The 12,329-nt window shown below is 45.5% G+C and overlaps 1 protein-coding gene across 1 annotated transcript in view; it reads left to right on the top strand.

Moving 5' to 3' along the window:
* LOC111971252 (ataxin-2-like protein) overlaps nucleotides 1–12,329 on the top strand; it is a 42,952-nt gene that overhangs the window by 11,965 nt on the left and 18,658 nt on the right. The window contains 1 exon segment of the mRNA XM_070446268.1: nucleotides 3,742–3,746. Within this exon segment, the coding sequence (XP_070302369.1) occupies nucleotides 3,742–3,746 (5 nt within the window).

The raw sequence follows: 12,329 nt of genomic DNA, 5'->3' as shown, positions 1-12,329 counted from the left end.
GTATTTTACTCTGGGCGTCTTTCGCTGGCCATGGCAGAACACTGATCCATTCTGTCTGAGGATCACGCCAGGCCCGAGCAGTGATGGGCTTGGTGGCATTGTCATGCTGGAAGGGCCAGTGTCAGGAATGAGCCCTGCGGAAGGGTGCCACTGAGGAGGGATGTTTTCCTTGTAACGGCCAGCGTTGAGATTGCCTGCAATGACAACAAGCTCTTTCTTTGATGCTGTGACCCCACCCCGACCATGACGGACCTCCCTTCCAAATCAAACTCCAGAGTAAAGCCTCGGGTGTACGCTCTTCCTTCGACGATAAACCGGCTCTGCCATCACCCTTGCTGAGAAAAAACCGCAACTCGTCAGTGAAGAGCACTTTTTGCCATTAGTGTCTGTCCAGCGACGGTGGGTTGTGCCCAATAGGCGGGCGTTGTTGCCGGTGATGTCTGGTGGAGGCCCTGCCTTCAACAGGCCTACAATCCTCAGTCTGAGCATGATAGAGGATTGTGCGGTTCCTGGTGGTAACTCGGCAGTGGTTGCCATCCTGTACTGTGCCGCAGGTGTGATGTTCGGATGTACCGATCCTGTGCAGGTGTTGTTACGTGGTGTCTGCCACGCAGGATGATCAGCTGTCGTTCCTTTCTCCTGTAGCGCTGTCTTAGGCGTCTCACAGTACGGAGTATTTGCAATGTTATTGCCCTGGCCACGCGAGTCTCATTGCCTTCCTTGCAGCATGGTCTAAGGCACGTTCAACGCAGATGCAGCCTGGGCATCTCCGTTCTTTTGGATGTTTCTCAAGGTCAGTGTGAGAAAGGCCTCTTTCCGGTGTCCTACGTTTCATAACTGTGACCTTAATTGGCCTACGTCTGTACTTGTAGTTGTCTTAATGACCGTTCCACGGCATGTTCATTGTGGTTTATGTTTCATTGAACACGCACTGGCGAACAGTGTTTAAACCCTTTACAATGAAGATCTTCGGTGAAGTTATTTGGATTTTTATGAGTTATCTTTGAAAGACAGGTTCCTGGAAAAGGGGACCAGTTCTGCTTTATTTTTTCCCATTAATTGTATTTGTGTGTCTTATACAGATTTTTTAGTCTGATCGGTAAAGACCAATTTAAGTGAGAGAACAAACATCAGAATTGGCTGCCTGTGTGACACAGCCTTATTCACTCGCATCTCCTTTCTACACATGTTGACTGAATGACCTTTGGGTCGTATCTTTCTTTTTCTCCCCCTTCAGTGTTCCCCTGGAAGGCGAGCGCGGATGGCTTCCGACAGCGGGAGGCCACGTGCTGCCCCTAGCGATGAGTCGAGGGCAGCCCCGTACCGTCACCGCACAACCTGGAACGACGATAGGTGAGGAGGACAGTACAGCGCAGTGGTCCGAGAGAGAGACGAGGGAGGGAGAGGGGCAGCCTGGTTCCAGCAGCAGTGCCGGGGCAGGTGAATCCGTAGGGAATCGCAGATACACACGCTTAGTTTCTAAATCGATCATGGAGGCATAACACCAGTGGACAAAACTTGCATCTGTGCTGGAGGTAGGCTACTCAATCAGCTGTATAAGGACAGACATAACAAACATTCTAACATGCACTGAACAAAAATATAATTTGCAGATGTAAAGTGGGTGTGGTCCCTTGTTCATGAGGCTTTTTTGTACCATGTCCCAGAAGCTGGTTTAAGTAGCTGATATTATACAGATGCACATGTGCTGGGGAACAATAAGGCCACTCTAAATGTGCAGTTTTGTCACACAACAACAATTGCCCACAGATTTGTCTCAGTTGCAAGGGCTGGCAGGAACTGTCCACCGAGCTGTTGGCACTGCGGAACGCTGGAGAGCTGTGGTTCTTCACCGCTGATTCCCGGCTTCAGCAAACTGGGGCAGATGGCAGACTGCATGACTGGGCTTTGTGTGGCTGTCGAGCGGTGTGCTATTACAAACAGCCCAGTGGTGGGGTTATGGTATGGCAGGTATCGCTCGGGTGTGACAGATGAAACAATTGCATTTTATTGATGGCAATTTGAAATGCACAGAGATGCCGTATAGAATTATTGAGATCCTGGCTTGTCGTGCCTCACCTCATGTTTTCCTGATAATGCAAGAGCCATGCGGCAAGGATCTGAACACATCCTGGAAGTTGAAAAGGTCCCGTTCTTTCTCGGCCTGCATTTCTCACACATGTCACCGGGTTGACCTGTTTGTGATGCTCTGGATCGAGTGTACGACAGGCGTTTCCCGCTTATCCAGAACTGCGCACAGCCATTGAAGAGGCGGTGGGAACAACTCTCCTAGTCGCGGCCACAATCAAAACGGCGCTGATCAACTCTCGGCGAAGGACTACTGTAAGCGCGCTGGACGATTCGCCTACTCTCTCGTCAATACCGTTATTATGGAATATCTGTGTGGCAGAGCGGCGCATCGAGGTGTCTCGTAAGCTTCCCAGTCATGCTCCAAGATGCCATAGATCGTGGGGTCTGATGACGATTGATCTTAAATCTGACTGTTCGCTATACATGAGAATGTAGGACCCTGTTCAGAAATTTAGCCATTTGTGCATCGTTAGCGTTCGGCGGGCCGGTCATGTGACCGTCTGTGTTCGAGTTGGTATGTCTCTCTGTGCTAGGAGCCGGTGCGAGATGAGCAATTCCCTGCGTCTGGCACGCGGCCCGCGGTGCAGGGAGCAGAGGGCCTGCTTATGATCGCCCGGCACTCAGTGGGGCCGGAGGCGTTAAGGGCTTACTCACACATCCTCCGGGCACCCTAGACCCTCCGTACATACCCCAGATTCCAAGCTGATTGGCAGCAGGGCACTCCAACTCGGCCCTTGTTCCCTCGGACCGGTTTGGGATCCGGAGCTGTTGCCACCACCCTGTTGTCAGCCGGTGGAAGGATGGGCTTCTGGTTAAGCCATATGCTACTTGACGGGCTCATGACGTATTGACCACCCCATTTCGGAAAGAGGCGCTCCGAGCTCCTCTTCTCATAGCTGACACATCCAGCCGGGTCGTAAGCATAGAGTGGGGCCGCGCGGGCTGCTCATCAGGGGCGCCTGACTTCGTCGGCGCCACAAGTTCCGAGCAGGCGCGGGCGCCCAAAGTGCCCACCGCCTATTGTGGATCTTCGTCTCACCGATTGTCGCTCAATTCATCTCATCACAATGGAGGGCGCTTCTTGGCGCTGCGCGTGGGCTGCTGTCACTTCTGTCAACAGGCTTGTGTAAGAGGGCCGCTGCCTGTGTCTGTTTTGGTCTATGATTGAGTGAGGCACATGTAGGCGGGTGTTTGGGTATCTTAAAGTGTTCAAATGTTTGGCCGCGCTCCTATATCATAGGATGGTGGGGGACTGACAAGAGGTGTGCTCCGTCCAATTCAGCAGACACGCGTTGTGACGCCCGGCCATATAGGAGAGTACGGGCGCGCGAGTATCCTGTACGGAGGACGCGTGATGAGAACCTACGGTGCGCACCAGCTCCCGCTTCCGTCTGTCCTCAATTCCTGGGAGGCTACAGACAAACAGGAACGCCTAGCAATGCAGCACGACAACACTTACAGGGGCACAAACCAGTGCAGTGACGAACACGGCCTCCTCACTTTAGAGTAAGTCGGTGAAGGGCGCTTCTCGCGAGCGAAAGCCGGGAAGTCCGGGGATGTCGGAAGGGACCCTGGTGGGTGTTTCACACTTACCCAGAAATGTGCCTGTTCGACAATGATCCTAGGCAACTAGGACCTCAGAGTCGCCAGCCAGGGTACCCCGTTAAGCGCGCTCTTCCTGTTGGTTCGACCATCGGGCACATATGTTCTTCTTTCTGCTCTGCCCACCTTTTCCATTTGTCTCTACACGACAGTTTCACCGCATTTCTCAAAAACCAGACCGCGATTCCTCCTCTCCGGCTGGCACCGTCCTACCTCCTGTGGCATTTCTCTCTCCTTGATCCAAGATTTTTATCGCCTCGCATTAAAACCTAACGTCCTCGCTTTTGCATGGGACACCTCTGACTAGTTGCGACTCTGTGACCGTCATCGGCTGTGTGACGAGGTGACTTGGCTACTTCTCAGCGATGTTCATTTTTATTCAGTCTATTATATTGATATAGTTTCATATCGTGAAGTATACCCTTTCTTGTTTACCTACTTCTTTAGGGGCTGTGACACAATCCCTTTTAATCGGGCATGTGATCTTCGCCCACACAGCTCAGTTCGGGTGCTCAGCGATGCTGTGGGTCTTGTGCCTATTCATTCAAACAGTACCCCCGGAGTGCCCTGCTTCATAATTCACTAGACAATTCCGTCATATTGTTATTATGTACTTTCTTATTTTAGTACACTCTTTATACTTTTTTTGATTGACACATTATTAAATAGGTGTTATGTTTGTCTGTTTAAATTCCCACTCAAGTGTTCCTTTTTTGAAATACTGGGCTTTATCTCAGCTCGGGCACCTCATCAAAAACGATTAGGTTTAGGTTTACCCGCCTATCACAGCAATTCTAGCATCTTTTCCAGCTGGATGAGAGAGAGGTCTCACATTAAATGTGCAGCAATAGAAGATGTGAGCGTTACTCTGTAGACCCTGTGTACGATTAAGATTCAGTATGTATATTTGATTTTTATTCCATAAAACCTTCGAGTTGTAGATTAGGACGCCTGTTCAAGAATGCCTCCAAGTGTCTTTCTATGATGGGATTTAGTTTGAATTGTCGGAGAGCTCGTTCACTCCACTTGGACCGAAGCTATAATAGAATGGCTATCGGATCTATTTTCTTAGAACTTTTTGAGGTGATAAAGATGTATTGTGTTTAAGATGAGTAATTTAACAATGATTTACACTCTTGGTACTTAATTGCAATACCGACTTGTGTAGAGCATCCATGGTCGAAGGACAGCCTTCTACGGAAAACACATATAACTATGAGATCTCATCTGAACACAGTGTCTCTAGGCACTCAGACAAGTAAGTCATCAGAACGTTACCGCAAATTGTGCGTGTTAACAGATTCAAGCTTCATAAAACTGCACTCATGGTCTGAGGTCTGATCTTACCATTGTGCTAGATCGTGTGGTCGGAATTTGTCATCCAGGGCCTCTCTCATTCCATAGAATTATATTCGTATCTGATGTCCATTATTAGGATGGTGTATATGTACAAATACGCCTATTTTCCTGTCACTTGAGCGTGTCTTGGGATTACTCTACAGGACCACAACGTCAGAGTGATGGATAGGTCCGCGATTCATTTATCTGAAAGCTGACGAGGATGTTCAAACCAGTTTTTCGCTTGACAGGCAGTGTTTCGATTATTGTTTCAAAACGTATGCTCATATGAATGCATTCTCTCATGTTATTAACAATTGACTTCAGATGAGCGAATGGTGGAACAAGCGTGCCCTCCTCTTCCTCGCTGTATTCCGTGCGCTTTTTGACGCAAATGTCAGGCATTGGCAGGACGCCATAGTGTACTAATGCTCTCTGCTCAGTTTTGCCTCACCTCATTCACATATTCTGAGCAGGACTTACGCTATCTAGTTGTTTTTTACTTCTACAGGCTGTTGTGAACTCTCTGAATGTGACAGACTTGGATAGAGAAGTATGTGACGAAGCTTCATCCTATTATTCTCGTCTCTGGTGTGAATGTCTTCTCATGGTTCTATTTGTATAGAAAATAGGAATCGATCATGTGCCTCAGAATTCTACGTTCCCGGGTGGTTGAATCTATTTATCTCGAGGTTTGATTAGCTTGCCTACTGGTTGATGTTGAAATATACTACAGGACTAGTAACTCAAACGTTTGATAGATACAATCTTCTTCAGATGTCGTGTCTTTTCACAATTAAGTAATATATATGGAATAATTTAATCTGAGCTTCATATGGGTCTCGCATGGGGTTCAGTTCCGTGATATACTCTGTGGCTTCTGTCATCCAGACCTCAATATGCCCTGCGCCATAAGAAGTTATTTTATTTCTGTTCCTTTCTCTACCTTTAATCTCTCATCTTGTCTCTTGCTTTCTTTCTCTCTCTTCAGTGATGAGATCCTAAGCTCAGCGGTAAGGAGAGGACAGAAGCCAGCGCGGGTCCTCAGGATTTAGCAGAGCATGGAGGCGACAGGTATTAGTGCTATTCTCGCCTATTCTTTCTCTATTCTAATGCATCTTTAGGGTCCTAGATGCTGTTGTGGTAGTTGCATTATTTCTTTTTGGTTCCGTTTGAAGAAAAACATTGGCTCTCTCCCATCTCAGGTTACCTCAGTCCTGCAAGTGACGAACATCAGTGCGCAGGAGCAATAACGTAAATTTGGCAAAATGATCGTGGTGATTATAGTGTCTACGCTGTCCACATGACATGCCTGTATGGTGTGGCCAATGATATCTTTGTGAATTCCTGTAACACTCACGCTCCTCTTTATCCAACAAGCTTCACAGACCAGACCCACTCCTTCTTGCCTAGGCCACATCTCAGAATCAGCCCAAGCCATCCACAATCAGACTCGTCACGCACTTATGCTTCGCTAACAGTACTGCCGCACCCTTGGCTCACACTCCTCACTCCCGGACCCTACAGAGCTGCTAGAGGGGTCTGCTTACAGCTTCCTGACTCCCACACACCCTACTCCTTTCCGATCCCCCACACCTCGCTCTACAAGTCATACAGGTCCGCACGACAGGGCTACAGAGGATCACCTCGCAGGCAAGCCAGGTCGGCATCCTGGCTGAAGCGCGGAGGGAGAGGCATGCTCGAAAACGCAGAGCAGAGGGTGTGGCTGAGATTAAGTTGTGCCCGCGAGACCAGTGCATTATCCCAGTAACATTAATTTTTGCGACAGGTTGTAGTGGCGGAATTGGTTCTTCTCAATCAGACTATTCCTAAGGTTATCTCTCTCGTTAGATAAGTGTATTGTTACTTCGTTGTTTGAGTGTGCTTAGTGGGCGTTTTTGTTATAACGGATGTGCACCTGTCCAAGCACCTACTGGTTACAGGTCTTCTACGCTACTACGGAGCTCTGGTATGGAGGTAACAGGAGAATTGTAATAGTCACTGTTCACATGTCCGCGTTTCTTCCAGTTTGGGTGGCGGCATGTTCGTATCTGTGTTGTGAAGGGATATGTTAGCTTTGTGGGCTCGCAATTTCCACTCCATGCATGTACGGTTTGGTAATCTTTTGCATGGAGCTTACAGGTTAGGAATTAAGATTTCGTGAGTTAGTGCCAAGTTAATACTCGTGGTATGCTTACATGTGTTTTTTGAACTCGTGGTAGCTTTACTTTTTACATGCCAGTTGGCTAATGGCCAACAGCTGTGTCGACCGAAAGTACAGCTTCGTGCTTGTAAAGAAAAATATAGTGCTTTTATAATATATTCTTGCATTTAACTGCCGGAATGCAGTTGAGGCCATTCCTTAATAGTGATGTCAGAGGGCAACGTGGGAGAAGTGGGTGCTCAGGATACGCCTAGACTGTGTTCCCACGTGAGTAGTGGCTACAGCATTGCTGTGGGGCCGGATGTAAGTGATTGTTTATTCTCTGTGGATCAAAATATGCGTAAAAATACCCACATATCCGTTACGGTTGGTTTTTGACCTAGACTCTGGACGGTATGACACCGGGTGCCTCCTGTCCAGTGTCAGCATAAGCGTCTGCTAGGTCTGTAGGCCAAGGTTGTACTGCTCTGCTTTCTTCCAGGATTGCATGGGCAGCGTAATGTATATGGTCTCCACTAGATTTAATGGTTGTTAAGTGATAACATCTGGGTCATAAGCCAAATCCTGTTAAGATGTCTGCCTGGTTGGTTCTGAGTTTATAGGCGCGATTAACCTGTTTTCGCTGAAATAGGGTGGCGAGTTGCCCGGGAAGTGGTTATCGCTTGGCTTCTCTCGCAGACACTTTTTTACGATTGGTTCATGCTGGTAATATGCCTCTACGTTGCACCGCTTGTTGCTTCAGACAAGTGTTAGGACTACGAAATGGGGCGGATAATCTCGTCCGCGCTAACCCAGACTGGCTGAAAGAATATATTTCCAAGTTATAGCTAGAATCGTACTTGACTTCGTGGTCAGTATGCTCATGCTTTTGCTGATTAGGTGCTAAGTTCGAATATTCATCATTTGGTGTGTTGATTATTTGATGAGGCGTAGTGTTGAGGACGATCGTGGCTGGTATTGTGTTTGCTGTTTTTCTTATCTGGTGGTTCCGGTTTCTGTGATGTCCTCGTAAACACTCTTCGTGTCACTTTCTCTCAGTATGCCTGTCGTTTGCGTTATGTCTCATTGAGTCTCGTGGATATCAACGACATACTGAGACATCAGCAAGACCTCAGATACTTGTGTCCTCCCACAAGTCTGTTCATCTTGGGAGCTCTTTCAAACGCCGGAGTACAGTTTCTTACAAACATAGTACCAAGTATAACAGATGGAACGACGCAGCCGTCATCCGCGCAGGCAAGGAGGACGCGTTCTGTCTCCTAGAGATTAACGTACTGGTGAACTGCTATCATCACGGAACAGGTATAACGAGTCCGATTATCGAATCCTGAAAGGCGGCTAGCACAGGAAGAAGCCACGCTCCAAACCGCCATAAAACGGGCAGAACTGGTTTGCAAACTGCCAATGGGTACAAGATCATATGTTTTGGAGAATGTCTCTGGTCTGATGAACAAAAAGTAGAGCTGTTTAGCCATCAATGACCTCGTTATGTTTGGGAAAAGGGGGCTTTGCAGCCGAAGAACCACTCCAACGTGAAGTACGGGGGGCAGCGTCATGTTTGTGCTTAGTGCAGGAGGAACTTTGCACTTCACACATAGGATGGTCCTGGGATGATTTGTGTTATATATTGATATGCAGACAGGACAACTTGCCAATTACATCTTGAACTCGTTGCTCTTAACAATTCTTCCTGAACATATGGCTAATCTCAGTCCTGAAGTTAGTAAGCTTCCGGTTGGTCAATAGTCGACGTTCAGGCAATCATGCGGAGCTCTCTCTCTAAGTAGATCGCTCGAAAATGTCTAGCTTTCATAGATGTTGTGGGAATAATGGGTATTAATATGCTCAGCTTTATGTTTCTATTAATGATATTGGGAGTTGTGCCATTTTCATCCACAGATTCCCCGTGGGCCTCAGCCTAATAGATTTCATTTTTGTGGGCGCAGAACGCTTTGCTACAACTACGAAGTTAGTATTTGGTAGCATTGCTCGCTGATTTAGCAATTGTTGTAGGACTTCGGGTACACTAGTTTAGTGAAGCGTTCTCCAAGCACGTCTCTCCATAGCTCATAAGATTGGTTGATGTGTCTCGAGGGACACTTCATCTCCACCCTTATCCCTGTGGTGGGGAAGGTTGTTGTGGCATTGGCTTCCTGGGAAACGACCAAGGTACATATTTTTAAAGGAGCGCAATAGTTAGACTGGGAATAGAATTAGTGGCACTTTGATAGGCTCGTTCTTTGCTCGACACACGCTTTTTAAGTTCTGCCCACAATAGTCTATTAGGCTTGAGTCAGGGCTTTGTGTCATGCCACGTCAATACCGTTGGACTGTTGTGTCCCTTAAGCCATTTTGCCACAAACTTTGGAAGTATGCTTGGGGTCATTGTCCATTTGGAAGACCATTTGCACCAAGCTGTTAAACTTCCTGACTGATGTTTAGAGATGTTGCTTCATATATAACACTTAGTAATTTTTCATTCTCATGAAGCATCTATTTTGTGAGACGTTGCACAAGTTCTCCTGCAGCTAAGCACAAATGACGCTGCCACCCCCGTACTTCCACGGTTTGGGGATGGTGTTCTTTCGGCTTGCCAAGCCTCCCCTTTTTCCTCCAAACATAACGATGGTCATTTGGCTAAACAAGCTTTTTTTGTTTTCATCAGACCAGAGACGTTTTCTCCAAAACATCAGTGATCTTTGTACCCAGTGCAGTTGCAAACCGTAGTCTGGCTTTTTTTATTGGCGGTTTTGGAGCAGTGGCTTCTTCCTTGCTGAGGCGGCCTTTCAGGTTTTTCAAAAATTCGATATAGGATCCGTGTTTTATGTTCTGGGATTGTTAGGCCGTTTTCACACAAGTACGTATCTCTAGGAGACAAGAACGCGTCCTCCTTCCTGAGGCGGTATGACGGCTGCGTCGTTCTCATGGTTGTTTTACTTGCGTTACTATTGTTTGTACAGTGAACGTGGGGTACCGTCGGGCGTTTTGAAATTGCTCCCAGGATTGAACAAGACTTGTGAGGTACACAATTTATTTTCTGAGGGTTCTTGGCTGATTTCTTTTGATATTCCAGTTGGTGTCAAGCAAAGAGGCACTGAGTTTTGGAGGTAGGCCTTGAAATACATCCCACGGTACAGCCTCCAATTGGACTCCAAATGAATGTCAATTAGCCTATCAGAAGCTTCTAAAGCCAAATGAACATCATTTTCTGGAATTTTCCAAGCTGTTTAGCGGTAGCAGTCACTTAGTGTAGTATGCAAACTTCTGACCCACTGGACATTGTGCTACCAGTGAAGTGAAATAATCTGTCTGTAAACAATTGTTGGGAAAATTACTTATGTACAGAGTAGATGTCCTAACCAACTTGCTACAACTATAGTTTGCTAACAAGACATTTGGAGTAGTTGAAAAACGAGTTTTAATGACTCCAACCTAAGTGTATGTAAACTTCTGACTTCAACTGTATATAACATTCTATTGGTTTCAAGAATTTTGTATAATTTAAAATGAAAAATTAGAAGTTTTGAATCCGGCGTCGTTTTGCGTGTCAATTCATGTGCCCTGGAATCGGTACGTCAAATCTCTACCCAACTAACCTTTTTAGGACTCTGTCTTTCAAAGATAATTTGTAAAAATCCAAATAACTTCACTGATCTTTATTGTAAAGGGTTTAAACACTGTTTCCCATGCTTGTTTAATGAACATGCACCTGTGGAACGGTCGTTAATTGTCTACCGTCTGTAAGCTGTTAGTGTCTTAAGGTCACAGTTATGAAAACGTAGAACACTAAAGAGTCCTTTCTACAGACTTCTGGAGAAACACCTCTTCCATTTTTGTGGTAATGCTGCAATTAGTTGGTTGTAATTTTCAGTAGAACAGACATTTCCATATGTCTGCGTTAGCTGCATGTGTGTGACAACTCAACCAGTCCTATTTATGATATCATTTTTGAAGAATCAAGTTTTTTTTAAAGTTTTTTTTTTAAGGTTAATCAATTAGTATATTTGAGTTTAACCACAATATTTKTTGTAGTATTTGTTCTGTTCTTTCAGGTGGATTAAACTGAAATTRCATCCCACTTTCTAAGGCTTGTTTAAAAAATTGCGATATTTTGGAGATTTCATTTTCAAATAACCGAAAGTGAGCAGTTATCTGAATAAAGGGAAAAAGCCATTATTTACTATTTTACACCTAGTGTTACTATACATATCTTTAACCCGTTTTTATAAGAGATTCTCCAAAATGGAAATATTCCATTTATATACAGACATATAGATATATAGTACTTATATCTCCAATGTATCGTCCATGTAAAAAATAAACTGTCTGATTAGGATGAATAWTATCTGACAGAACCTTATTAATTCTATGCGCCAAGCATTTTGCGTCACAACACTGAAGTGTAAGAGGCCTCCATTTTTTTTTTTTATGGACTGGATCTTTATATATACCACTTGGATCCTGTTTCAGTAATAATGGAATCAGACCTTGTGTGTCCGATAATCAACCGTTTATATAGGAGTGGTTAAAACATCCTAATAATGGTCCTCTGAGTATATTAAAAAAGTTTGGTATACTTCCACTGGTATGTCATCCAGCCCTGGAGTTTTCCTGGACTTAAAGGCTTTAATTGCATCAAGAAGTTYGTCTGTAATTTGGCCTTCACATGGGTCTTTATGTACAGATTAAAATGTTACCTTATTAATAGGAAAGAAATCCATACAATTAGCTTCGGTCAGTGGAGATGGAGGAGACAAACTAAAACATTCATAAAGTACTTTGCTTCCTCTTTAAAAATATCAAATCAAACTTTATTCGTCACATGCGCCAAATACAAGTATAGACTTTACCGTGAAATGGTTACTTACAAGCCCTTAACCAACAGTGCAGTTCAAGAAGAGTTAAGAAAATATTTTCCAAGTAGGCTAAAATAAAAAGTAACATAATAACAATAACGAGGCTATATACAGGGGGCACCGGTACTGAGCAAGACAAAGGAGCTGATCGCATGTGGGGGTACAGGTAATTTGTACATGTAGGTGGGGGTGAAGTGACTATGCAATAGATAATAAACAGCGAGTAGCAGCAGTGCACAAAAGGGAGGAGGGTCAGTCAAGGTAAATTGTCTGGAAAC

The sequence above is a fragment of the Salvelinus sp. IW2-2015 genome, linkage group LG13 (genome assembly GCF_002910315.2).
Source record: "Salvelinus sp. IW2-2015 linkage group LG13, ASM291031v2, whole genome shotgun sequence".
NCBI lineage: Eukaryota > Metazoa > Chordata > Actinopteri > Salmoniformes > Salmonidae > Salvelinus > Salvelinus sp. IW2-2015.
Note: the sequence above shows the minus strand (reverse complement) of the source record. Positions and strands in the feature narration are given on the sequence as shown.